Source organism: Papio anubis, chromosome 20 (genome assembly GCF_008728515.1).
Source record: "Papio anubis isolate 15944 chromosome 20, Panubis1.0, whole genome shotgun sequence".
NCBI classification, from domain to species: domain Eukaryota; kingdom Metazoa; phylum Chordata; class Mammalia; order Primates; family Cercopithecidae; genus Papio; species Papio anubis.
The window spans coordinates 18087996-18115541 of record NC_044995.1 but is presented as its reverse complement, the minus strand read 5'-3'; the positions used below and the strand labels follow the sequence as shown (position 1 = coordinate 18115541).

General features: G+C 52.4%; 1 protein-coding gene across 1 annotated transcript in view; it reads left to right on the top strand.

Annotated features, from left to right (window-relative positions):
- The window catches only part of LOC101026547 (ryanodine receptor 1), a 168585-nt gene that overhangs the window by 43815 nt on the left and 97224 nt on the right, over positions 1 to 27546 (top strand). Inside the window, exons 29-48 of the mRNA XM_031659039.1 lie at positions 401 to 561; positions 1126 to 1291; positions 6513 to 6599; positions 6776 to 7002; positions 8993 to 9605; positions 12574 to 12840; positions 13473 to 13673; positions 14018 to 14129; positions 16792 to 16938; positions 18630 to 18903; positions 20510 to 20624; positions 20712 to 20844; positions 21171 to 21265; positions 23280 to 23415; positions 23895 to 24081; positions 24172 to 24280; positions 24931 to 25051; positions 25146 to 25315; positions 26840 to 27060; positions 27159 to 27249. Of these exons, the coding sequence (XP_031514899.1) occupies positions 401 to 561; positions 1126 to 1291; positions 6513 to 6599; positions 6776 to 7002; positions 8993 to 9605; positions 12574 to 12840; positions 13473 to 13673; positions 14018 to 14129; positions 16792 to 16938; positions 18630 to 18903; positions 20510 to 20624; positions 20712 to 20844; positions 21171 to 21265; positions 23280 to 23415; positions 23895 to 24081; positions 24172 to 24280; positions 24931 to 25051; positions 25146 to 25315; positions 26840 to 27060; positions 27159 to 27249 (3633 nt within the window). The remainder of the gene's footprint in view (positions 1 to 400; positions 562 to 1125; positions 1292 to 6512; positions 6600 to 6775; positions 7003 to 8992; positions 9606 to 12573; positions 12841 to 13472; positions 13674 to 14017; positions 14130 to 16791; positions 16939 to 18629; positions 18904 to 20509; positions 20625 to 20711; positions 20845 to 21170; positions 21266 to 23279; positions 23416 to 23894; positions 24082 to 24171; positions 24281 to 24930; positions 25052 to 25145; positions 25316 to 26839; positions 27061 to 27158; positions 27250 to 27546) is intronic.

The following is a 27546-nucleotide window of genomic DNA, read 5'->3' as shown; positions in this document are numbered from 1 at the left end:
TTTTTGTACTTTCAGTAGAGAGAGGGTTTCACCATATTGGTCAGGCTGGTCTCAAACTCCTGACCTTAGGTGATCCACCTGCCTCAGCCTCTCAAAGTGCTGGGATTACAGGCGTGAGCCACCGCGCCCGGCCTGCCATTATTTATTTGTCAGTCTGCTGTAACCTGGGAGGAACCCAAACTTGGCGTTGTCACACAATATTCCCAAGGGACTCCTAAATATAGAATTGCACAAATTGACACAGAAACAGACATAACCAGGGGGTGGGGGTCTCAGATTCAACAAATTCCTGTTAAATTCCCAGAGGACCCAATGGTCCAGGGAAACTAATTTCAAGTCCCAGAGAGCCTGAGTTCCCAGACTTCCAGACTGACCACTGGTTCCCCTCCTGTGTCCCCAGTACTATTATTCCGTGAGGGTCTTTGCCGGACAGGAGCCCAGCTGCGTGTGGGTGGGCTGGGTCACTCCTGACTACCATCAGCATGACATGAGCTTCGATCTCAGCAAGGTCCGGGTCGTGACAGTGACCATGGGGGATGAACAAGGCAACATCCACAGCAGGTGCTGGGGCTGCGGGGAGGTGGGTGGTGCAGGGTGGGGAGGGCAGGAGGCAGTGGGTGCTCCCGACACCAGCTCTGTGGCTGCCTGGTTGTGGGACCTGGGAACCTTCTGGAGCAGGAGGATGCTCTGGGGCACTGGGCACCCAGCTTGGAAGCTTCCCTCCTTCTCTTTTTTCTCTTCTCTTCCTGCCCTGGTATTTTTCTCCTCCTCCTCCTCCTCTTTCTCCATTTCTCCTATTCCATTTTCTCCTTTTCCTTCTCATCCTCTTACATCTCACCCTTCTCATTCTCTGTAATCTCATTCTCTCTCCTCCTGCTTCCTTTCCTTTTCCTCCTTTCAGACCCCCACCCCCAGCCTGACTCCCCACCACACCAGCTGCTAAGAATCCCAGCTCCGAAGAGCTCAGTGTCTGGGGCGAGGGGTTTCAGTGCTCAGGTCTGCAGGGGGCGGGCGCTTGGGGATGGGACTCTGAGGTTGTGTGTTTCCGGGAGCTTGGGGAAGGGGGTGTCCAGGGTCCAGAGCTACTCAGACGAGGAGTGCAGTGACCGCTTCTGTCTCCTGCAGCCTCAAGTGCAGCAATTGCTACATGGTGTGGGGTGGGGACTTTGTGAGTCCCGGGCAGCAGGGCCGGATCAGCCACACGGATCTTGTCATTGGGTGCCTGGTGGACTTGGCCACTGGCTTAATGACCTTTACAGCCAATGGCAAAGAGAGCAACACCTTTTTCCAGGTGAGTCCAGATCACAGCAACTTAGTGAGAGCATCCTCATGTCCCAGCATCCCAGGACAGCCCTTACAGATGTCCCCTGAGGACAGACCTCAGAGAGATGGAACAAAAAGAGCTCCTAGGCTGTCCTCAAGAGGTCGCTGGGAGACCACCTTGTTGAAACTTCCATGAAGCTAAGGTCCAGACTGGAGGAGATACAGAATCTCACTCTGTTGCCCAGACTGGAGTGCAAATGGCATGATCCTGGCTTATCGCAACCTTTGCCTCCTGGGTTAGAAGGATTCTCCTGCCTCAGCCTCCAAAGTAGCTGGGATTACAGGAGTGCACCACAACAGCCGGCTAAGTTTTATATTTTTAGTAGAGATGAGGTTTCGCTATGTTGGCCAGGCTGGTCTCAAACTCCTGACCTCAAGTGATCTACCCACCTTGGCCTCCCAAAGTGCTGAGATTACAGGCATGAGCCACCACACTCAGCCAGAGTCCAGCCTTGACCTTGCAAAGAGGTCTCTATTTCCTCTTGGGCTGGGTGACACCAGTCACCGACTTCTCTCCAACCAGGGAACACGCTAGGATGGGCCAGAACCCTAAGGTGGCCTTTCCTTTTCAACATTTTATTCTGAAAATTTTCAACTATATAGCAAAATTGAAGGAACTATATAGATAACACCCTGTACCCACCCCCAGGAATCTGCTATCAACTTTGTAGATATTGGCCTTATCTCATATTAAGCTACCTATCCATTAATTTATCTAAGGTGGGTTTGTACAACTTTATTTTAATTTTTTGGCATCCATTGTTGGCTATGAAATTTTATTGCATTTTATTTTATTTATTTTGAGACAGGGCCTCACTCTGTCCCCCGGGCTGGAGTACAGTGGTGTGATCACAGCTGACTGCGGCCTTAACTTCCCAGGCTCAAGCAATCCTTCTATCTCAGCCTCCTAAGTAGCTGGGACTATAGGGTTGCACCACCTTGACTAGCTAATGTTTTGTGTGTGTGTATTTTTTGTAGAAGTGGGTTTTCCCCATATTGCCCAGGCTGGTCTCTGGACTCTCGGCTCAAGCGATCTCCCCACCTTGGCCCTCCCTCAAGTAGTGCTGGATTACATGAGTCACTGTGCCTGGCTTATATTTTTTTATTTTATTTTTATTTTATTTATTTATTTGTTTATTTATTTATTATTTATTTATTTTTTTTTTGAGAAGGAGTCTCGCTCTGTCACCCAGGGCTGGAGTGCAGTGGCTGGATCTCAGCTCACTGCAAAGCTCCTACCCCAGGGTTTAATGCATTCTCCTGCCTCAGCCCGGAGTAGCTGGGACTACAGGCCTCAGCCTTCACCTCAGCCCCTGCTAATTTTTTAGGATGAGTAGAGACGGGGTTTCACCCATGTTAGCCAGGATGGTTTCGATCTCCTGACGCAGGATCCACCGTCTGGCCTCCCAAAGTGCTGGGACTACAGGCTTGAGCCACCTGCCTGCCTTATTTCTTTATTTTCCTTTTATTTTTTATTTCTATTTTTTTTTTATTTTATTTTTATTTTTTGAGACGGAGTTCTGCTCTGTCGGCCTAGGTTGGAGTGCAGTGGCCGGATCTCAGCTCACTGCAAGCTCCGCCTCCCGGGTTTACGCCATTCTCCTGCCTCAGCCTCCCGAGTAGCTGGGACTACAGGCGCCTGCCACCTCGCCCGGCTAGTTTTTTGTATTTTTTAGTAGAGACGGGGTTTCAGTGTGTTAGCCAAGATGGTCTCGATCTCCTGACCTCGTGATCCGCCCGTCTCGGCCTCCCAAAGTGCTGGGATTACAGGCTTGAGCCACCACGCCCGGCCCTATTTTTATTTTTTGAGACAGGGTTTTGCTCTGTTACCCAGGCTGGAGTGTCATGGTGAGATCATAGTCACTGCAGCCTTGATCTTCCTGGACTCAAGCAATCCTCCCACTTCGGCCTCCTGAACAGCTGGGAACACAGGCACGTGCCACCACGCCCAGCTAATTTTTTTTTGTATTTATGGTGGAGACGGGGTCTCACTATGTTGCCCAGGCTGGTCTCAAACTCCTGGTCTCAAGCAATCCTTCTGCCTCAGCCTCCCAAAGTGCTGGGATTGCAGGTGTGAGCCACCACTCCTAGCTAAAACTTTATGTTAAATGAAGAATTAAAAACATATGCAAGAATGGAATAGTATAACAAACTGCCATGCCCCGTCATACAGCTTCAACTGTCACCCACTCACAGCCAATCTTGTTTCATCTTTTGTGTTTGTTTGTTTGTTTTTTTGAGAGAGGGTCTCCCTCTGTTACCCAGGCTGGAGTGCAGTGGCACAATCTCGGCTCACTGCAACCTCTGCCTCCCAGGTTCAGTGATCCTCCCACCTCAGCCTCCTGAGTAGCTGAGACTACAGGTGTGCACCACCCTGCCTAGCTAATTCTTTTAGTTTTAGTGGAGACAGGATCTTGCTATGTTGCCCAGGCTGGTTTCGAACTCTTGAGCTCAAGCAGTCCTCCTGCCTCAGCCTCCCAAAGTGCTGGGATGACAGGTATGAGCCACTGCGCCTGACTTGTTTCATCTTTTTATATCTACCTCCTTTCCACACCCACTAGATAATTTTGAAGGAAATTGCAGACATCAGATAGCTTCATCTCTTTTCAGTATGTATCTTTAAAAGATAAGGATGATCTTAAAGAGCATAACCACATAACACTATCACCTAAAAGAAAAAAAAAAACAATGGTTTCTAAATATCATCAAATATCCAGTTTGTGTTCAGATTTCTTTGGCTATCCCAAAAATTGGCCGTCCCAAAAAGAAATTTTTACCATTTCTTTGTTTGAATCAGAAGCTAAATAGGGTCATATATTCTATTTTATTTACTATTTATTTTTATTCTTATTTTTTGAGACAATGTCTCACTCTGTCTGTCACCCAATCTGGAGTGCAGTGGCGTGGTCTTGGCTCATGGCAACCCTCACCTCTTAAGCTCAAGCCTCCTAAGTAGGTGGGATTACAGGCGTGCGCCACCACACCCGGCTAATTTTTATATTTTTAGTAGAGACGGGTTCCGGCTATATTCCCCAGTCTGGTCTTGAACTCCTGGGCTCAAGTGACCCTCCCGCCTTGGCCTCCCAAAGTGCTGGGATTACAGTGTAAGCCAGCGTGCTCAACCTTATTTATTTAATTATTTAATTTATTAAGACGGAGTCTCACTCTGTCACCCAGGCTGGTGCACAGTGGTGCCAACCTTACTCAACCTTATTTATTTATTTATTTGTTTATCTCAGTTTATTAAGACAGAGTCTCGCTCTGTCACCCAGGCTGGTGCACAGTGGTGTCAATCTTGGTTCACTGCAGCCTCAACCTCCTGGGTTATCATAATGTATCCTCCCACAGTCTCAGCCCTGTCACCAAGTAGATGGTGAGCACAGACGCGCACTCATACTCACACCTGGCATTATTTATTTATTCTATTTTAATTGATTAGAGATGGTGTTTTGCCACGTTGCCCAGGCTGGTCTTGAACTCCTGACCTCAAACAATTTGCCCACCTCCACCTCCCATGTAATCCCAGCATATAATCCCGTGCTGGGTTTACAGGCATGCACCACCATACTTGACCCAGGGTCATATATTTTAGCTGGTTGCTGTGTACCTTGAGTTTCATTTCATATGTAGATTTCCCCCTCCACTTCTTCTTTCTCATTTTTTTCCCCTAGAAATATATTTGTTGAAGGAACCAGGCTATTTGTCCTGTAGTGCTTTGCTCCTCAAAGTGTGGTCCCTGGACCAACCAGCAGGGTCAGCATCACCTGGGAGCTTGTCAGAGCTGCAGGACCTTTAGCTGGGCCTAGTGGTAGGCACCTGCAGTTCCAGCTACTCTGGAGGAGGCTGAGGCAGGAGGATCACTTGTGTCTGGGAGGCAGAGGTTGTAGTGAGCTATGATCGCGCCACTGCACTGCAGCCTGGTTGACAGAGCAAGACCCTGCTTCTTTTAAAAAAATTAAAATGGGCCAGGCCTGGTGGCTCACACCTGTAATCCCAGCACTTTGGGAGGCCGAGGCAGGCAGATCGCCTGAGGTCAGGAGTTCGAGACCAGCCTGGCCAACATGGTGAAACCCCATCTCTACTAAAAATACAAAAATTAGCCTGGCGTGGTAGTGGGCACCTGTAATCCCAGCTACTTGGGAGGCTGAGACAGGAGCATCGCTTGAACACGGGAGGTGGAGGTTGCAGCAAGCCAAGATTGCACCACTGCACTCCAGCCTGGGTGACAGAGTGAGACTTCATCTCAAAAAAAAAAAAATTAAAATTAAATAAATGCAGAGTCTCAGGCCCCTTCCCATGCCTACCAAATCAGAATCTGCATTTTGACAGGATCCCAGGGGCTTCCTGTGCATATTAAATCTGGAGAGGGCTGGCCTGGTTTCCCATAGCCTGGATCTGGCGGTGCATTCCTGTGGTGGCGTTTTAACATTTTCCTTTGTCCCCTGTATTTCCTGTAAACTGGGAGTTGGGTCCCAGGGTGCAATTAGATCGGGTTTGGCGGACAAGACTGCTTCAGAGACAGTGTTGTTTGTGGAGGCGGAAGCTGGCTAGACGGGCTCCACTGGAAAGATGGGAGCGGGGCAAGACAGTCTGAGGACACTTCCTGGAATTCTTTGTTTTAATTTTTGGTTTGAGATAGGGTCTTGTTCTGTCACCCAGGCTGAAGTGCAGTGGTGTAATCATGGCTTACTCCAGCCTCGACCTCCCAGGCTCAAGTGATTCATCTTAGCCTCCTGAGCAGCTGCAACTACAGATATGGACCACCACACCCGGCTAATTTTTTATTTTTTTGTAGAGATGGGGTCTCACTATGTTGCCCAGGCTGCTCTTGAACTCTTAGGCTCAAGTGACCCTCCCACTTCAGCCTCCCAAAATTCTAGGATTACGGGTGTGAGCCTCCGCACTCTCTGGGTTTTGAAGAATGAGTATGCTTGGGAGAGAAATGGGAAAGGCATTCCCAGTGTAGGGTGTGATGTGTGCAGAGACAGATGACAGGTTGCCCTGGGAGAGTTGGAGGAGGTTGGCCTGGCTGGATCAGAGGTGGGACAGTTTAAGGGTGACCTCTGAGCCATTTTGGAGCCTCTAACGCTCAGATGAGGACCCGCAAATAGGCCCCAGAGTTTGAGGTCCAGAGCCAACCCTCCCTTCAGCCCACCTGTTTCCTCACCTTTCCTCTTCTCCCCTGCCAGGTGGAACCCAACACAAAGCTATTTCCTGCTGTCTTCGTCCTGCCCACCCACCAGAACGTCATCCAGTTTGAGCTGGGGAAGCAGAAGGTACAAGTGCCGTGATGGGGGCGCTAATGGGGGCAGGCTGAGGCAGGAAGTGTGGGGAGGCGAGGCAGGCAGAGTCACTGAAAGGGAGGGGGCAATCCAAGAGGTCTCCCTGGAAGTGGTGTGGTGGGACACAGGGGGCTGGCCATCTTGACCCATGCGTGTCTCTCTGTGCTCAGAACATCATGCCGTTGTCAGCCGCCATGTTCCAGAGCGAGCGCAAGAACCCGGCCCCGCAGTGCCCGCCACGGCTGGAGATGCAGATGCTGATGCCAGTGTCCTGGAGCCGCATGCCCAACCACTTCCTGCAGGTGGAGACGAGGCGCGCCGGCGAGCGGCTGGGCTGGGCCGTGCAGTGCCGGGAGCCGCTGACCATGATGGCGCTGCACATCCCCGAGGAGAACCGGTCAGGGCCAGCCCAGCTATGCGGGGTGGGCAGGTGTTGCAAGCCCTCTGGGGTCTGGGTCTGACTCAGTGCCCCTCCTCAACACAACCCTGGGATTCCAGGCAACACCCCGGGAATCTCCAGACCTACCTCAGGGGACTGGGGCTCAGCTCAGACGTCCCCAGATTACACACCCCAGGGGGATTCAGACTCAACTCAGGAGCCTCTAGGCCATCCCAGTGGACCGCAGGCCCACCCTAAGGGACCCCAGACAATACCCCAGAGGCCCAGAGCCACTCCACAGGGCCCCACACCCATCTCAGGGAGCCAGACCCACAGCAACACCCCAGGGGGCCCCAAGTACACCCTAGGATCCCTGGACATGGTTCAGGGAGGCTCGGATGCACCCTAGAGTCTCTTGGGCATACCCAGGGAGACTAAGAATCCCATGGAGATCTCAAACCCATCCCAGAAGATCCAGACACACCTAGGGCCACAGACGCATTCACATGGATGGCAGGGTTACTCTTAGGAACTCTGAAAATGGCCAGGCGTGGTGGCTCACGCCTGTAATCCCAGCACTTTGGGAGGCTAAGGCAGGCAGATGACCTAAGGTCAAGAGTCTCTACTAAAAATACAAAAATGAGCTGGTTGTGGTGGTGTCCACCTGTAATCCCAGCTACTCAGGAGGCTGAGGCATGAGATTTGCTTGAACCCAGGAGGCGGAGGTTGCAGTGAGCCGAGATCGCGCCACTGCACTTCAGCCTGGGCAACAGAGCAAGACGTCGTCTCAAAAAATAGAACTCTGAACATGGGAGCGATCCCAGACTCAACCAGGAAGTTTCTGCCTGCCTTCCTTTCCTTCCTTTCCTTCCTTCCTTCCTTCCTTCCTTCCTTCCTTCCTTCCTCAAATAGCTCTGGGTTCCTCCTATGTGCTGGGCAGTATTCTAGGCTGGAGACACCAAGCCCCTGTGAAGTGACATTCTAGTATTGCTTGTACATAACTCAGGATGCTCAGACATGTCCAAAGGGACCCAGAGTCATCCCCAGGGCCCCAGACACACCCATTTATTTATTTATTCATTCAACAAAGATTTATGGGCACAGTGGCTCATGCTTGTAATCTGAGCACTTCAGGAGGCTGAGGAGGAGGGAGGGTTGCTTGAGGCCAGGGGTTTGAAACCACCAGGAAGCACAGTGAGAACCCATCCCCACATTTTTTTTTTCTTTTTAATTAGCTTGGCTTGGTGGCACGCACATGTAGTCTCAGTTACTTGGGAGGCTGAGGCAGGAGGATTGCTTAAGCCCAGGAGTTCAAGGCTGCAGAGCTAGGATCACACCACTGCACTCTAGCCTGGACAACAGAGCAAGACCCCATCACTAAAAAACAACAACAACAACAACAAAAATGCCGAGCACTTTACTATGTGCTAGGTGTGGTTGTAGGTGCTGGGAACACAACAAATAAAAGCAAAAACAAAACAGGCAGAAATGTCCTGCCCTTGGAATTTACATTCTAATGGCAATCAAACACAACCAGTGTACTCAGACCTGCCAGCGTGGGGTTCAAACCCAATCTGGGGGCTCAAACACATCTTGGGAACATCAGATGTTCTACGTGGACGCTGAGACTCTTACAAAGTCCCAGATCATCCCAGGGACCCCAGAGTTATCCCAGGGGCCCCCAGGTCCCTTAGGGACTTCCAGAACCATTGAAAGACTCCTAGACCCAGCTCCACTGCCCTCACAGAACCCTAAGCTGGGAAGCCACTGGAACTCCCTGCTGCAGCCTTCGACACTCATCTAAGCATCTCTGCCTCTCTGGGGTCTGTGTCTCTGTCTCCCATCTCCCAGGATGGGTGAATTGATAGATGGAATGATAGGGGTTTGAAGGAGAGATGGATGAATGAATGGGTGGGTAATGATGAAGGAAATGGAGGAAGAGATAGTGGCTCGACGGATGCAGGAGGCTCATTCATCTGTCCCTGTCTGTTTCCCACCTCTGCTGCAGATGCATGGACATCCTGGAGCTGTCGGAGCGCCTGGACCTGCAGCGCTTCCACTCGCACACCCTGCGCCTCTACCGCGCTGTGTGCGCCCTGGGCAACAATCGCGTGGCGCACGCTCTGTGCAGCCACGTGGACCAGGCTCAGCTGCTGCACGCCCTGGAGGACGCGCACCTGCCAGGTCCACTGCGTGCAGGCTACTACGACCTCCTCATCAGCATCCATCTCGAAAGTGCCTGCCGCAGCCGCCGCTCCATGCTCTCTGAATACATCGTGCCCCTCACGCCTGAGACCCGCGCCATCACGCTCTTCCCTCCTGGAAGGAGCACAGAAAATGGTCACCCCCGGCACGGCCTGCCGGGAGTTGGAGTCAGCACTTCGCTGCGGCCCCCGCATCATTTCTCGGCCCCCTGTTTCGTGGCCGCTCTGCCAGCTGCTGGGGCAGCAGAGGCTCCGGCCCGCCTCAGCCCCGCCATCCCGTTGGAGGCCCTACGGGACAAGGCACTGAGGATGCTGGGGGAGGCGGTGCGCGACGGTGGGCAGCACGCTCGCGACCCCGTCGGGGGCTCCGTGGAGTTCCAGTTTGTGCCTGTGCTCAAGCTCGTGTCCACGCTGCTGGTAATGGCTTCCTCCTGCTTCCCTCTGTCCCGTTCTTCTTCCACATTCCCAAAACTCCAGAAATACATGCATCAATCCTGCTCTATTTATGCATCCAACCACCCATTCCTTCCCTCCTCTATGCATCCATCCACCTTTCTTTTTATTATTATTATTATTTATTTCGAGATAGAGTCCCACTCTGTTGCCCAGGCTGGAGTGCAGTGGCACAATCTCAGCTCACTGTAACCCCTGCCTCCCGGGTTCAAGTAATTCTCCTGCCTCAGCCCCCAGAGTAGCTGGGACTACAGGCATGTGCCACCACGCCCGGCTAATATTTGTATTTTTAGTAGAGACTGCTTTCACCATGTTGGCCAGGCTGGTCTCGAACTCCTGACCTCGTGATTCGCCCACCTTGGCCTCCCAAAGTGCTGGGATTACAGGCCTGAGCCACTGTGCTCGGCCTCCATCCACCTTTCTATGTATCCTTCCACCATCTCCCTATCCTTCATTCACCTTTCCTTCCATCTGCTCACCTGTTATCTATTTATGTTTATTCATCTCTTCTTTCTTCCTATTCATCTATCCAACCAACCATCATTCATCCATGCATCAATCCATCGGTACTCCACCCGCCTTTCCATCCACCCATTCATCCTATCCATTCATGTGTATAGATCATCTTTCCATCAACAAGTCCATCTGCCTTTCTATCCTTTTCTTCTCCACCACTCCATTCATTCATTCATGTACCCATCTATCCAAGTTTCAATCTATTTGCCCATCCATCTTTTCATTCATTCATACAGCAGTCCATCCACCATTCCATCTGTTCGTCTATCCACCTACTCATTTATGTATTAATCTGTCTTTCCTTCCATAGGTCCAATAATAATCTCCTCCCACCTATGCGTCCATCCATACCTACATCCACAGATCCATCCGTTCCTCCGTTTCCCACCTACCCTTCATCTATCCCTCCATCTCTCCATTCATATGTATGTACACCCATCCACCTACCCACAAATCCATTTAGACATCCACACCCATCCATCTAACCATTCCCTATCCTTCTGTCCATCCCTTGTATCATGTGCCCTTTTATTCATATACCCATCTAACTATTCATTTATATATCCATCTTTTTGGTTTTGTTTGTTTGTTTTGAGATGAAGTCTTGCTCTGTCACCCAGGCTGAAGAGTGCAGTGGCACAATCTCAGCTCACTGCAACCTCTACTTCTCGTGTTCAAGCAATTCTCCTGCCTCAGCCTCCCAAGTAGCTGGGATTACAGGCGCCCGTCACCATGCCCGGCTAATTTTTGTATTTTTAATAGAGGTGGGGTTTCACCATGTTGGCCAGGCTGGTCTTGAACTCCTGACCTCATGATCCACCCACCTCATCCCCCTAAAGTGCTGTAACTATAGGCGTGAGCCACTGTGCCCAGGTGTTTGTTTTTGAGACAGGGTCTCGCTCTGTCACCCAGGCTGGAGTGCAATGGCACAATAATGGCTCACCATAACCTCAACCTCCTGGGCTTAAGCAATCCTTCTACCTCAGCCTCCTGAATACCTGGGACTACAGGTGTGCACCACCATGCCCAGCTAATTTTTAAATTTTTTGTAGAGGTGGAGTCTCACTATGTTGCCCAAGCTGGTCTTGAACTCCTGGGCTCAAGCGATTCTCCCACTTTGGCCTCCCAGTGTTGGGATTACAGGCATAAGACACTCTGCTCAACCTAATTTTGTTTTTATTTATTATTTTTAATTTTATTTTATTTAGTGAGAGACAGGGTCATGCCCAGGCTAGAATGCAGTGACATGATTGTAGCCCACTGCAGTCTCAAACTCCTGGGTTCAAGTGATCATCTTGCCTCAGCCTCCCGAAGTACTGTGATTACAGGTGTGAGCTGCCACACCTGGCCCCAACTTTTCGTACACGAACCTATCCAGCCATGTGGCCAACCATCCCCCCTACCCTCATGGCTATTCACTAATTTATCTATTTATCCACATATTTATTTACTTCCTCATGCATCTATCAACCCATCCATCACCTACCCACCTACCTATACATCCTTTATCCTTCTCTCATCCATCCACCCATCATCTCTTCCTCCACCATTTCCTTCATCTCTCCATCATCATCCACTTATTCATCTTTCCTTCAAACCTCTACCATTCCAACTCTCGATTCATCCAGCCATCCATCCGGTCCTCCCTCCATTCATCCATCTGTCTCTCTCCCCCTCACTCTTCTTCCCTTTCGTCTACTCCTCTTTACTTCTGTATGTTAACATCTTTTAAACTTTATTATTATTATTATTTTTTTGGAGACAAACTCTCCCTCTGCCATGCAGGTTGGAGTGCAGTGGCATAATCTCAGCTCAGTGCAACCTCTGCCTCCCAGGTTCAAGCGATTCTCCTGCCTCAGCCTCCTGACTAGCTGGGAATACAGGCATGCACCACTACAACCAGCTAATTTTTTTTTGTATTTTTGTAGAGACAGGGTTTCACCATGTTGGCCAGGCTGGTCTCAAACTCCTGGCCTCAAGTGATCTGCCCGCCTTGGCCTCCCAAAGTGCTGGGATTACAGGTGTGAGCCTCGCCTCATGTGTTAGCATCTTCATTGTGTTGACTGAGAGCTGGTGTATGCTGGGAGCTATGCAGGCGTAGGGTGTGTCCTGGGCCAGAGGACACGGCACATGCTTAGGCTTGAGAGAAAGGACACTCACCTGTGATGGGAGAGGCACTCGTATTTGGCTCTGTGGTCTGGGCTGTGTGGATGGGACACAGGCTGAGGAGCTGGGTGGATCTTAAGGAGGGTGAATGGCAAGGTGGGGGGATGCCATTCCTGCTGTGGGAGGAATCCGATCAGCCAATGAAGGAATGATTGGCATGTGCAAGAGGGGCAGGTCTGGAGAGCGAGGCCAGGGCCTGATGACGGAGGCCTCGCAGGCCACAGTGAAGAACCGAGACTTTGTCCTGTAGGTGATGGGCATCTTTGGCGATGAGGATGTGAAACAGATCTTGAAGATGATTGAGCCTGAAGTCTTCACTGAGGAAGAAGAGGAGGAGGAGGAGGAAGAAGAGGAGGAAGAGGAAGATGAGGAGGAGAAGGAGGAGGATGAGGAGGAAACAGCACAGGAAAAGGAAGATGAAGAAAAAGAGGAAGAGGAGGCAGCAGAAGGGGAGAAGGAAGAAGGCTTGGAGGAGGGGCTGCTGCAGATGAAGTTGCCAGAGTCTGTGAAGTTACAGGTGGGCTGCTGCTTCCTGCTTTTCAGCCTCTGTCCATCTGGGCTGGGAGACACAGGGTAGGTGGGGTGTGAGTCTGGACTTTGTCCTCAGGCAGTGGGGAGCTGTGGAAATGCATATGGCAGTGAGCAACGCTGACGTGGAAAGATCTCTGTTTTCCATGGAGATGAGAACATGGAGAAGGCAGTCTTTTTTTGTTTGTTTTTTGAGACAGAATTTTGCTCTGTCGCCCAGGCTGGAATACAGTGGTGCAGTCTTGGCTCACTGTAACCTCCACCTCCCGGGTTCAAGCGATTCTCCTTCCTCAGCCTCCTGAGTAGCTGGGATCACAGGCACACGCCACCACGCCCAGCAAATTTTTGTATTTTTAGTAGAAACGGGGTTTCACCCTGTTGGCCAGGCTGGTCTTGATTTCCTGACCTCAGGTGATCCACCCACCTCGGCCTCCCAAAGTGCTGGGATTACAGGCGTGAGCCGCCATGGCCGGTGAAGGCAGGCTTAAGGTTCCAGGCAGGAAATGATGTTGGCTGGACCTGTGCAGGGCCATGGAGAGGGGAGAGGAAGAAAGAGAAGTTTCAAGGAAGTCCTGATGGTCTCACCTCCATTTCTCCTCCTGCACGCCTGTCCTTCCACAGATGTGCCACCTGCTGGAATATTTCTGTGACCAAGAGTTGCAGCACCGTGTGGAGTCCCTGGCAGCCTTTGCGGAGCGCTATGTGGACAAGCTCCAGGCCAACCAGCGGAGCCGCTATGGCCTCCTCATGAAAGCCTTCAGCATGACCGCAGCGGAGACTGCAAGACGTACCCGCGAGTTCCGCTCCCCGCCCCAGGAGCAGGTCATCTGACCCCTGACACTGGCCACTCTTACTATCTAAACCCCAACCCCAACATCTCCCAACTCTGATCACTGAGGACCCTCAACCTCTATACCCATGCTTGACCCCTGACCCTAGTGATACATTTATCTCCTACTCTGTGAACCAACCTGACCTCTGAGTCGCCTCAGACTGACCCTGACTCCTTTCAAACCTCTGGCCCTAGTCTCTCAAATAGTCTTCATTAACTCACACTTTGACTCATGACCTTAGACACGAACTTACAATTGCATCTTCTCTCTCTGATCTCAGAGTTCCTGCTTTGGGATCTCAGACCCTCATTCTAACCTTTGACCTTCCCCTAGATCAATATGCTATTGCAATTCAAAGATGGTACAGATGAGGAAGACTGTCCTCTCCCTGAAGAGATACGACAGGATTTGCTTGACTTTCATCAAGACCTGCTGGCACACTGTGGTAAGGAGTGGGGATCAGAGAGTCCTCCCTGCACCAACTTTCTCTTGAGACCTCTCCAGAAGTTTCCCTAAGATTTCCGGACCTTAACCCTCTACAGTATTGGTGCTATGTAACTATTGGTTGAATGAATGAATGAATGAATGTGTTAGTGAACAGTTAGATGATATGTGGAAGGATATGTTTATATGGGTATTTGGGTGGATGGCTATAAGCAGATAAATGAATGGGAATGTGAATTGATGGATAGAAGAAGTGGGTAAAAATTGGCTGGCTGGATAGATGGATGGATGAGGAGAAGGATGGATGGATGGCTGAGAACTGGGTGGAGAGATGGCTGGCTGGGTGGAAGGATAGATGGATGACCTCCAGGGTTTCTGATGAGAAGTCTGCTAACAGACTTATTGAGATTCCCTTACCCATGATGAATTACTTTTCCTTGGCTGACTTTTAAGGTTTTCTCTTTGTCTTTGCCTTTCAACAATTTAGTATGAGATGTCTAGGTGTACAGCTCTTTGAATTTATCCTATTGGAAGTTTGTTGAGTTTCTTGGATATATACTTACTTTTTATCAAAGTTAGAATATTTTTGACAATTACTTATTCAAATACTTTTCTGCCCCTTTCCTCTTCCTCTGGCCCTCATTAGGCATATATTGCAGCTCAATTTACGGCATCCTACGTCTCTGAGGCTTTTTTGAGACGGAGTCTCGCTTTGTCAGCCTAGGCTGGGAGGCAGTGGGAAAGGACCGTGCCTCACTGCAGCTCCGCCTCCTGATTCACGCCATATTCTCCTGCCTCAGTTTCCCAGTGCTGGGACCACAGGCACCCACCCACCACGCCCAGCTAATTTTTTGTATTTTTAGTAGAGATGGGGTTTCACCGTGTTAGCCAGGATGGCCTCGATCTCCTGACCTCATGATTCACCCGCCTCGGCCTCCCAAAGTGCTGGGATTACAGGCGTGAGCCACCGTGCCCGGCTCTGAGGCTTTTTTTTCATTTTGCTTTGCTCTTTTTTTTTTTTTTGAGACAGTCTCACTCTGTCACCCAGCAGGAGTGCAGGGGTGCAATCTTAGCTCACTGCATCCTCTGCCTCCTGGGCTCAAGCCATCCTCCTACCTCAGCCTCCTGAGTAGCTGGGAGAACAGGTGTGTGCTACCAAGCCTTGCTAATTTTTAAATGTTTTATAGAGTCGGGGTTTTGCCATGTTGCTGAGGCTGGTCTTGAACTCCTGGGCTAAAGCAATTTGCATGCCTGGGCCTCCCAAAGTGCTGGATTACAGGCATGAGCCACTACATCTGGTCCACTTTTCTTCATTCTTTTACTTTTCTGTTCTTCAGGCTACATAATCTCTATGTCCTACCTTCAAGTTCGCTGACTGTTTCTCCTACCAGCTCAAATATGCTGTTGAACCCCCTCTAGTAATTTTTTATTTCAGTTATTTTATCTTTCAACTCCAGAATTTCTATATTTTAGCTGGGCGCGGTGGCTCACGCCTGTAATCCCAGCACTTTGGGAGGCCGAGGTGGGCGGATCACCTGAGGTTGGGAATTTGAGACCAGCCTGACCAACAGGGAGAAACCCCATCTCTACTAAAAATACAAAATTAGCCGGACATGATGGTACAGGCTACTTGGGAGGCTGAGGCAGGAGAATCCCTTGAACCCGGGAGGCGGAGGTTGCAGTGAACCGAGATCGCGCCATTGCACTTGAGCCTGGGCGACAAGAGCAAAACTCCATCTCAAAAAAAAAAAAAAAGAATTTCTGTATTTTAACAATCTGCCTTTTTATTAGTATTCACTACTAGGTGAGTCACTATTATCATATTTCCTTTTTTTTGAGGTGGAGTCTCGCTCTGTCGCCCAGGCTGGAGTGCAGTGGCCGGATCTCAGCTCACTGCAAGCTCCGCCTCCCGGGTTTACGCCATTCTCCTGCCTCAGCCTCCCGAGTAGCTGGGACTACAGGCGCCCGCCACCTCGCCCGGCTAGTTTTTTGTATTTTTCAGTAGAAACGGGGTTTCACCGTGTTAGCCAGGATGGTCTCAATCTCCTGACCTCGTGATCCTCCCGTCTCAGGCTCCCAAAGTACTGGGATTACAGGCTTGAGCCACCGCACCTGGCCCATATTTCCTTTTAATTCTTCAGACATAGTTTCCTTTAGTTCTTTGAACATATTTGTAAAATTGATTTAAAAGATAAATGTTTCATAGAATGAATACATGAACAAAGACATGAACATACAAAGAAGTAAATGAGGCCGGGGTGGTGGCTCATGCCTGTAATCCTGGCATTTTGGGAGGCTGAGGGGGAGGATTGCTTGAGCTCAGGAGTTCAAAACCAGCCTGGGCAACATGGCAAGACCCCCATCTCTACAGCAAAAGATACAAAATTAACAGGGCATGGTGGCACACACCTGTAGTCCCAGCTACTCAGGAGGCTGAGGTAGGAGTATGGCTTGAGCCTGGGAGGCAGAGGTTACAGTGAGGTGAGATCATGCCACTGCCCTCTAATGCAACAGAGCAAGACACTGTCTCAAAAAAAAAAAAAAAAAGGAAATGAAAAACTCCATGAATGCATGCACATATGCACAAATGAAGAAGTGAGTGTGTGAGCAGGTGAATAAGCAAACTGGTGAATGACATTTCCCCGCTTCTTGACCACTTCCAGGAATTCAGCTGGATGGAGAGGAGGAGGAACCAGAGGAAGAGACCACCCTGGGCAGCCGCCTCATGAGCCTTTTGGAGAAAGTGCGGCTGGTGAAGAAGAAGGAGGAGAAACCTGAGGAGGAGCGGCCAGCAGAGGAGAGCAAACCCCGTGAGGACTGGGGTCACCGGGGAGAGGGCAGGGGTGGGGTGGGCAGCCCCATGCCTGGGGAGCCTCTGTGTCCCAATGAGGGCATGACGATGGATGCAAGGGAGGGGAAGATAGGCAGGAGTGAGAGAAGAAGAGCGGTGGGCAAACTGGAAGCAGGCATGGTGGGTCATGCTTGTAATCCCAGCAATTTGGGAGGCTGAGACGGGTGGATCACTTGAGGTCAGGAGTTCGAGGCCAGCCTGGCCAACATGGTGAAACCCCCTTCTCTACTAAAAATACAAAAATTAACCGGGCGTGGTGGTGCACACCTGTAATCCCAGCTACTTGGAGGTGAGGCACGAGAATCGCTTGAACCCAGGAGGTGGGGGCTGCAGTGAGCCCAGATTGCACCACTGCACTCTACCCGGGGTGACAGAGCAAGACTCTGTCTAAAAAAAAAAAAAGGGCATGCTGGAGTTTGCCTCCAAAGATGGGGGCTGTAGAACATGTGTGTTGGACCAGGGTGACACAGCCTACTAGCTTAGTGGCAAACCTCTAACCAAGGGATGGTGGCAACCTGAACCACTGTGGCTTCTGTGGCCTTGCGGCTTCTCTTTTCTCTCTTGATGAGACGATTACCATGCTGAGGGATTAGACAAGCAGCTGTGATGAATGTTGGGCCAACGTGTTATTTTGCAAACTGTGTATTAGCCACATCTAACAAGGACAGATTTCCTGACGTTGGTACAGGTTTTATCCCGCAACATTCAGGAAACTTTTATGGGGCCAACTCTGGGCCAGGCACTGTTACCAGGGCTGGGAAATACAGCCGAGGGGAGAAAGTCAAAGCCCCTGCCTGCGAGTTTAGATTTTTAAATTATTATTATTATTATTTTTTGAGACAGGGTCTCGCTGTGTCGCCCAGGCTAGAGTGCAGTGGCGCGATCTTGGCTCACTGCAACCTCTGCCTCCTAGGTTCAAGCAATTCTCCTGTCTCAGCCTCCCGAGTAGCTGGGATTACAGGCACGCAGCACCATGCTTGGCTAATTTTTGTATTTTTAGTAGAGACGGAGCTTCACCATGTTGGCCAGGCTGGTCTCGAGCTCCTGACCTCAGGTGATCCACCCACCTCAGACTCCCAAAGTGCAGGAATTACGGGTGTGAGCCACCACGCCCTGCCAAATCCACAGTATTTTTATAGAACAAGTGGGATTGTGACATGTGCCTTCAAAGGTGCGTGGCGAAGTGCTTCCGGTTGGCTCTGGTATCTTGTAGTTGTACAGTTTATTATTCCTGTTGAAATTTTTAGGAAGCCCTTGTGGGCTGGATATTAGGGCAAACAGAACAGAGAGATTCTTGGGGGAATAGAAAAAAGTTTGCCAGGCTGGGCACAGTGGCTCACACCTATAATCCTAGCCCTTTGGGAGGCCAGAGTAGGAGGATCACTTGAGCCCGGGAGTTCGAGGCTGCACTGAGCTGTGATCGCACCACTGCACCCCAGCCAGGGCAACAGCGCAAGACACTGTCTCTAAAAGAGAAAAGGGAAAACAGTCTGCTAGAATCTGCCTGCTCCCGGCAGGTGGAGGGCAGGGGTGGTAGTAACTGGGAAAGCTTCTGGAACAGGGGACCCCTTCCACATTGTTGTGGTCCATGGCCCCGCGTGCTGACCTGCCCTGCGTGGTGCTCCAAGCCTTGTGTTGTCTCCTTCCCAGGGTCCCTGCAGGAACTGGTGTCCCACATGGTGGTGCGCTGGGCCCAAGAGGACTTCGTGCAGAGCCCCGAGCTGGTGCGGGCCATGTTCAGCCTCCTGCACCGGCAGTACGACGGGCTGGGTGAGCTGCTGCGTGCCCTGCCACGGGCGTACACCATCTCACCGTCCTCCGTGGAAGACACCATGAGCCTGCTTGAGTGCCTCGGCCAGATCCGCTCCCTGCTCATCGTGCAGATGGGCCCTCAGGAGGAGAACCTCATGATCCAGAGAATCGGGTGAGGCACCGCCCTGCCTGCTTACTTGTATTATCCCTATTAATGAATGCCTTTCAGGAGAAGCATTCACATTCCCTTCCCAACTTCTTCTGGCCCATCCCCGGGTGATCCATCTCCCAGTCTCAGGTGGCTAGCCCACCTCCTGGTTAATGTCTCCTTCCCTTACCTCTCTACCCTCAGTGGTAGCAGCAGCTCCACTTACTGTGTGACTCTCAGCAGGACGTTTACCCTTTTTTGTGAGACTGAGTCTCACTCTGTCACCCAGGCTGGAGTGTGGTGGCATGATCTCAGCTCACTGCAACCTCCGCCTCCCAGGTTCAAGCAATTCTCCTGTCTCAGCCTTCCAAGTAGCTGGGATTACAGACACGCACCACCACACCTGGCTAATTTTTTATAATTAGTAGAGACAGGGTTTCACCACGCTGATCAAGCTGGTCTCGAACTCCTAACCTCAGGTGATCTACCCGCCTCGGCCTCCCAAAGTGCTGGGATTAGAGGCTTAAGCCACGGCGCCCGGCTGAGGTTTACCCTTTTTGAGCTTCAGTTTCCTCATCTGTAAAATGGGGGAGAGCCAAGCCTGCTCTGAAGAGTTGTGCTGTGGCTTCCGTGAGCTTGTGCGAATAATAATAATCATGGTAGTAGTAGTGAGCACTCAGTGTCAAATATATCTCATTCACACAGTAAACATTTATTAAGCACCTACTGCATGCCAGGCCCTTTCTAGGTGTTTTTGAGACAGGGCCTCACTCTGTTGCCCAGGCTAGAGTGCAGTGGCCCAATCATAGCTCACTGCAGCCTCAACTTCCTGTGCTCAAGCGATCCTCCTGCCTCAACCTCCTGAGTAGCTGGGACTACAGACACACATCACCATGCCCAGCTAATTTGTAAATTTTTTTGTAGAGGCAGGGTCTTGCTATGTTGCCCGGGCTGGTCTTGAACTCCTGGGCTCAAGTGATCCTCCTGCCTTGGCCTCCCAAAGGGCTGGAATTACAAGGCGTGAGCCACTCTGCTGGGACAGCATTTGACAAAGGGCAACATGGCAAAGATCTCTGTTCTAGAGGAGCCGCCTTGGGTGCACAGCTCGGTCTCCTTATGAGAGAAACAAGGACCCTTTCTCCCACGGTGGCTGTAGGAATTGTTTTTTATTTTTTTATTGTTATTTTTTTTGAGATGGAGTCTTGCTCTGTTGCCCAACCTGGAGTGCGCAATGTCTGCTCACTGCAACCTCCGCCTACCAGGTTCAAGCGATTCTCCCACCTCAGCCTCCCACGTAGCTGGGATTACGGGTATGCGCCACCACACCTGGCTAATTTTTGTATTTTTAGTAGAAACGGGGTTTCACCATGTTGGCCAGGCTGATCTCGAATTCCTGACCTCAAGTGATCCTCCAGCTTCGGCCTCCCAAAGTGCTGGGATTACACGCATGAGCCACTGCGCCTGGCTGGCTGTAGCAATTGAGTGACTGCAGATCTGTAAAGGGGGTGGTGCTAGGCACAGAGGGACAGGGTCGAGAATACCAGCTGCTGTCACTGTGGTGGCTGTGGCCCTCTCTGGACTTGGGCCCCACCCGGCCCCTGGTGACCCCGTGCGCTCTGCCCGTGCACAGGAACATCATGAACAACAAAGTCTTCTACCAACACCCAAACCTGATGAGGGCGCTGGGCATGCACGAGACGGTCATGGAGGTCATGGTCAACGTCCTCGGGGGCGGCGAGTCCAAGGTGAGGGCCCAGGCGAACACTGGGGAGCTCAGGGGAGGCGGCCACAGAGGGCAGGCCCTGACCACCGGCCCACCCTGCCTGTCCCAGGAGATCCGCTTCCCCAAGATGGTGACAAGCTGCTGCCGCTTCCTCTGCTATTTCTGCCGCATCAGCCGGCAGAACCAGCGCTCCATGTTTGACCACCTGAGCTACCTGCTGGAGAACAGTGGCATCGGCCTGGGTGAGAACCCCTGAGCCCAGGGGCTGTCCCCCAGAACCCACTCCTGGCACCCTATCCACGCCTGCCCCACTTTCCACCAGCTCACTCACTCAGTCATTCAATAAACACTCCCTCTCAACTGTGGCTCTGGCCCCGTAACGAGTAATGCCAGGGACACAATAGTGACCCCAGTAGTGACAGCCCAGAGTGGTCAGAGCTTGGATGAGGGAAGTACAGACCAGAGGAGGTACCTGATCCAGGTTGGATAAAGGGTGGTCAGGGAGGGCTTCCCAGAGGAGGTGAGACAAGCAGGAGTGAGATGTTCTTCCCACCTCTTGCCCCTGCAGGCATGCAGGGCTCCACGCCCCTGGACGTGGCTGCTGCCTCCGTCATTGACAACAATGAGCTGGCCTTGGCGTTGCAGGAGCAGGACCTGGAAAAGGTATGGAGGGCAGGGCTGGGCTCCGGGCCTAAGGGAGGAGATCGGGCCGCTACCCGGCTCCTTGGGACACCTACTGATTCTGAACTCATTCTGGGGGGCAATTCTGGATGGTGTGCCCAACCAGGAGACTAGTTTGCAGGGAGAGAACGGCACCCAGTTGCTCATTCACGGGATGCTTCCGGGCTGGGGGCAGGTCCGCAGTCTAGGCTTCCAGCTAGGTAGCCTTGGCACATTTCTTGGCTCTCTGAGCTTGCACTTCTGTGTATAGTGGTGCAATGCATGGGCTCCAGAGTTCAGCAACTTTGCTTCTGCTCTCCTCGCTCCCTGGCTGTGTGGCCTTGGATAAGTGACTTAGAGTCTCCAGACCTCTGTTGCTTTATTTTGTACAATGAATGTAGTCATAGAAACGACTTCATGGAGTCATTCTGAGGATTAAATGACTTAATCCAGGAAAGCGTTTGTAAAGAGGCAGTCAGTGGTGTTATATTAGTCAGCTGCTGTTATATGATCATTCAACAAATATGTAGCGTTCACTTACCATATGGTAGGACCTGTGCAAAGCAATAGTAATATGACAGTCAAAAATCACTGTCCGGCCAGGCAAAGTGGCTCGTGTCTGTAATCCCAGTACTTTGGGAGGCCGAGGCAGGAGGATCACTTGAGCTCAGGATTTTAAGACCAGCCTGGCCAATATAGGGAGACCTTGTATCTACAAAAAAATACAAAAATTAGGTGGGTGTAGTGGCACGTACCTGTAGTCCCAGTTACTCAGGAGGCTAAGGTGGAAGGATTTGATAGAGCCTGCGAGGCTGAGGCTGCAGTGAGATATGATCGCACCACTGCACTTCACCTGAGGGACAGAGCGAGAACCCTTAAAAAAAAAAAAGTGGCCAGAGAAAGTCTCATTGAGAAAGTGACATTTGTGTAAAGCTCTGAAGGAAGGTGACGGGTCAGGTGGACATCATGGGGAAGAGCATTCTTGGCAGTGGGAACAGCCAGTGCAAAGGCCCTGAGGCAGGAGCGAACCTCGTGAGTTGGAGGAACAGCAGAGAGACAGCTGTGGCTGGGGCAGAGGCAGTGGGGGTGAGGGCAGGAGGTGACAGATGGGTCATGAGGCATCTCATGGGTCACAACAAGGGCTCTGGCTTTTACCCTGAGTGAGAGGAGGCCAGGGTTCTGAGCAGAGGAGGGACGTGACCTGACTCAGGTGTTCACAGAGTCCCTCTGGCTGTGTGTGGGAAACAGATCGAGGGGAAGGCAGAAGGACAGAAGCACAGGGAGGAGGCTGGTGTCGTGGTCCAGATGGGAGACGAGGGCAGACAGGACCACTACAGGAAAGGGGTCTGGGTCCAGGCCCAAAGAGAAGGTTCTTAGATCTCACACAAGAAAGAATTCAGGGCAAGTCCATAGAGTAAAGTGAAAGCAAGTTTATTAGGAAAGTAAAGGAATAAAAGAATGGCTAATCCACAGACAGAGCAGCCCCAAGGGCTGCTGGTTACCCATTTTTTATGTTATTTCTTGATGATATGCTAAACAAGGGGTGGATTATTCGTGCCTCCCCTTTCTAGACCATGTAGGATAACTTCCTGACATTGCCATGACATTTGTAAACTCTCATGGCGCTGGTGGGAGTGTAGTAGTGAGGACGGCCAGAGGTCACTCTCTTTGCCATCTTGGTTTTGGTGGGTTTTGGCCGGCTTCTTTACTGCAACTGTTTTATCAGTAAGGTCTTTATGACCTGTATCTTGTGCCAACCTTCTATCTCATTCTGTGACTTAGAATGCCTTAACCATCTGGGAATGCAGCGCAGTAGGTCTCAGCCTCATTTTACTCCGCTCCTGTTCAAGATGGAGTTGCTCTAGTTTACAGGCCTCTGACAGGACCAGAGCTAATTGGCCAAGGGATCAGAGCTGAACCAGACTGAGGAGCCGCAGGGCAAGGCAGGGCAGAGGGCTGGGCCCCAGGAGGATGGTGGCGTGGGTCTGGTCTCTGACTGAGCCCCTCCTGTCCCCAGGTCGTGTCCTACCTGGCAGGCTGTGGCCTCCAAAGCTGCCCCATGCTTGTGGCCAAGGGATACCCAGATATTGGCTGGAACCCCTGCGGTGGAGAGCGCTACCTGGACTTCCTGCGCTTCGCTGTCTTCGTAAACGGTGAGGAGGGGGTGGCAGTGGCAGAGGGGGAAGTATGGAGTCACTGGTCACACCTCCCTTGGGATGACTGCTCACACCCTGAGCCACAGGTGGGGTCCAGACAGGGATCCCTTCAAGCAGGCCTGGGGCTGGCAGGGGCCTGTGTTACCCCTGGAGGTGTTGGGTCCTGGGGCTGGCAGGGGCCTGCGTTACCTCTCTGGATGTATTGGGTCCTGGGGCTGGCAGTGTTGGGTCCTGGGGCTGGCGGGAGCCTGGTGTTACCCCTGGAGATATTGGGTCGTGGGGCTGGCAGGGACCTGGTGTTACCCCTAGAGTTGTTGGGTCCTGGGGCTGGCAGGGGCTGGTGTTACCTCTGGAAGTGTTGGGTCCTGGGGCTGGATGGGACCTGTGTTACCCCTGGAGGTGTTGAGTCCTGGGGCTGCATGGGGAGGTATCTGGTGGTGGCTCATGAGACCCCCTGTCCCCATACGGGTGGCCAGGCGAGAGCGTGGAGGAGAACGCCAACGTGGTGGTGCGGCTGCTCATCCGGAAGCCTGAGTGCTTCGGACCCGCCCTGCGGGGTGAGGGTGGCTCAGGGCTGCTGGCTGCCATCGAAGAGGCCATCCGCATCTCCGAGGACCCTGCAAGGGATGGCCCAGGCATCCGCAGGGACCGGCGGCGCGAGCAGTGAGTGTCCCGGCCCCCTCCTCAATAGGGCAACCCGCCCTCCCAGGCCCCTAGCTGCCTCCCCCACCCACCCACCCACCTTCCCTGCAGCTTCGGTGAGGAACCACCTGAAGAAAACCGGGTGCACCTGGGACACGCCATCATGTCCTTCTATGCTGCCTTGATCGACCTGCTCGGACGCTGTGCGCCAGAGATGCATGTGAGACCCAGAGCCAGGGCGGGATGGGGAGGGAGGGCAGGTACAGCCGCCTTGAATGCCTCATGCAGGCACTCGGTGACACGGAGTGAGCTCACATACGTGGGTGGTCCTGGACTAGCAATGCTGGGGACACAACAGTGACCAAGACAGCCCCAGGGCCTGGTCTCACAGAGCTCCCGGTCCAGTGGGGGAGACAGACAGTGACACCCAGAGTGGTCAGGGCTGGGATGGGGGCGCACAGGGAGAGAGGTCGGGGCCGGGATGGCGGGGCACATGGAGAGGACTCAGGATGGATGGGGATACAGGGAGAGAGGTCAGGATGGGGATGGGGACACAGGGATAGGGGTCGGGGCCAGGATGAGGGGTCACAGGGAGAGGGGTCAGGATGGGGATGGGGACACAAGGAGAGAGGTCAGGACTGGGGTCGGGGGGCACAAGCAGAGGGGTCAGGATGGGGATGGGGGACGCAGGGAGAGGGTTCAGGGCTGGGGTCGGGGGGCACAGGCAGAGGAATGAGGGCTGGAAACTCTAGACAGCCTGCTGAAAGAGGCCTGCTCTACCCCCCTGTATGGGAAGGGAGGGAGCGGAGCAGTCACTAAGCGGGGCACCAGTGCCTGATGAGTGCCCCTCTCCCTCCCTGCGTTCCCCAGCTAATCCAAGCCTGCAAGGGTGAGGCCCTGCGGATCCGTGCCATCCTCCGCTCCCTTGTGCCCTTGGAGGACCTCGTGGGCATCATCAGCCTCCCACTGCAGATGCCCACCCTGGGCAAAGGTGCGGAGGGGATGGAACTTGGCAAAGGAGTGACGCTGGGGAGGGAGCCGCCGGGTCCGCAGGGCATCCCCGAACCCGCCCTCCCTGCCTGCAGACGGGGCTCTGGTGCAGCCAAAGATGTCAGCATCCTTCGTGCCGGACCACAAGGCGTCCATGGTGCTCTTCCTGGACCGTGTGTACGGCATTGAGAACCAGGACTTCTTGCTGCACGTGCTGGACGTGGGATTCCTGCCCGACATGAGGGCAGCCGCCTCGCTGGACACGGTGAGCAGCCCCGCCCAGCCTGGCCACCCTCCCCACCTCCACAGAGGGACAGGAGATGGGTCACGGTGGAGCAGCAGCAGCTGCTTTTGCTTTTCTTGGGATTGTGGACATACCATAATCCCCGATACCATCATAAAGATAGAAAATGAAAACCAAGAAACACTCTGAATTCCAATGAAGGGTGAGTAGGAATCTCCACGACCTCCAGTTATAAGAAATAGAAATCATTGTTCGAGGCCAGGCGCGGTGGCTCACGCCTGTAATCCCAGCACTTTGTGGGGCCGAGGCAAGCAGATCACAAGGTCAGGAGTTCGAAACCAGCCTGACCAACGTGGTGAAACCACATCTCTACTAAAATTACAAAAATTAGCCAGGCGTGGTGGCGCACGCCTGTAATCCCAGCTACTCAGGAGACTGAGGCAGGAGAATTGCTTGAACCCGGGAGGCGAGGTTGCAGTGAGCTGAGATCACGCTGCTGCACTCCAGCCTGGCGACAGAGCGAGACTCCAACCTAAAAAAAAAAAAAAAATTGCTCACAATGTTGGTTTGGCACTGTGGACACAGAACTCTGTACACAGGAAACAGCAATAACAGAAGGGTGATAGGGCAAGGAAAATGAGCACTGAGAAGTGATCACCAATTTAGCAAAGTCAAGGTCACTGGAAACTGGGATGAACAGTTTCAGCAGGGGACAGAAGCCTTCCTAGAGAGGGTTTAAGAGAGCCTGGGGCTGTGCATGGTGGCTGACCCTTGTAATAACTTTGGGAGGCCAAGGCGGGCGGTTCGCTTGAAGCCAGGAGTTCGAGGCCAGCCTGGGCAACATGGAGAGACCCTGTCTCTACAAAAAAATTTAAATATTAGCTGGGTATGGTGGTGCACACCTGTAGTCTCTGCTACTAGAGAGGCTGAGGTGGGAGAATCACTTGAGGCACAGACTTTGAGGCTGCAGTGAACCGTGATTACACCGCTGCATTCCTGCCTGGGCAACAGAGCCAGACCTTATCTCAAAAAAAAAGAAAAAGAAATTAGCCAGGCATGGAGGTGCGTCCCTGTAGTCCTAGCTACTAGTGAGGCTGAGGCAGGAGGATCACCAGAGCCCAGGAATTCGAGGCTGCAGGAAGCTATGATTGCACCACTGCACTCCAGCCTGGGCGACAGAGACCGCTGTCTCTAACAAATGGAAAAGAACGTATTACAGGAAGAAAGGTGAGGCTTAGAGAGGAGATAAGTGTGCAGACCATCCATATTTACAGAAGAGCCAAATCTGTAATGGGGTTCATTAATCTCATCGACCAGTTGTGTGTGTTTGAAATTTTGCATAGGCCAAAGTAGTAAGTGGTGGGGTGGGGACTGTGGGCGTAGGGGCATGGGCATAGGGTGGGAGGAGAGTGGTAGAGATTGAGAGAAGCAGGTTTTGGGGGAGTGATCAGAAGCTTGGATCCTTTGGCCAGAGTAGCTCAGGGCAGGTGCCAGAGCAGCCCCGGGGGTGTGCAGCGGGCCTGATGTCCTCCCTCTGCGCCCTAGGCCACTTTCAGCACCACCGAGATGGCACTGGCGCTGAACCGCTACCTGTGCCTGGCCGTGCTGCCTCTCATCACCAAGTGTGCGCCGCTCTTTGCGGGCACGGAACACCGCGCCATCATGGTGGACTCCATGCTGCACACGGTGTACCGCCTGTCCCGGGGTCGCTCGCTCACCAAGGCACAGCGCGACGTCATCGAGGACTGCCTCATGGCTCTCTGCAGGTGGGGTGGGGCGGGCCCCAGGACGGGGCGGGGGCAGGGGCGGGGCCGCAGAGCAGGCCTAGAGGGGAGGTCCCACCATCCTGTGCGCTGTCGCGCAGGTACATCCGCCCGTCGATGCTGCAGCACCTGCTGCGGCGTCTGGTGTTCGACGTGCCCATCTTAAACGAGTTTGCCAAGATGCCACTCAAGGTAAGGACAAGCGATCTTTAGCGGTTCGTTTCCAGGCCGCGCCCACACTGGTTTGCTCTTCCCTCCGACTGCGGGGCTCATTTGTGTCAGCGCTGCCCAGCCCAGTTAACCTGCACTAGTTAGGACGGCGTCCCCATAGAAACCTCTTAGCATCCTTATTTGCATACTAGGATTCCCAGAACATTCACTTTGCTTCATTGATGCCTCTAGCGTTCCCTAATTAGCGTTTAATTTGCTTAACAGTGAGCCAGCCCCCGCTTCAATTAGCATATATTTGCATGGAACACACCACTTTCC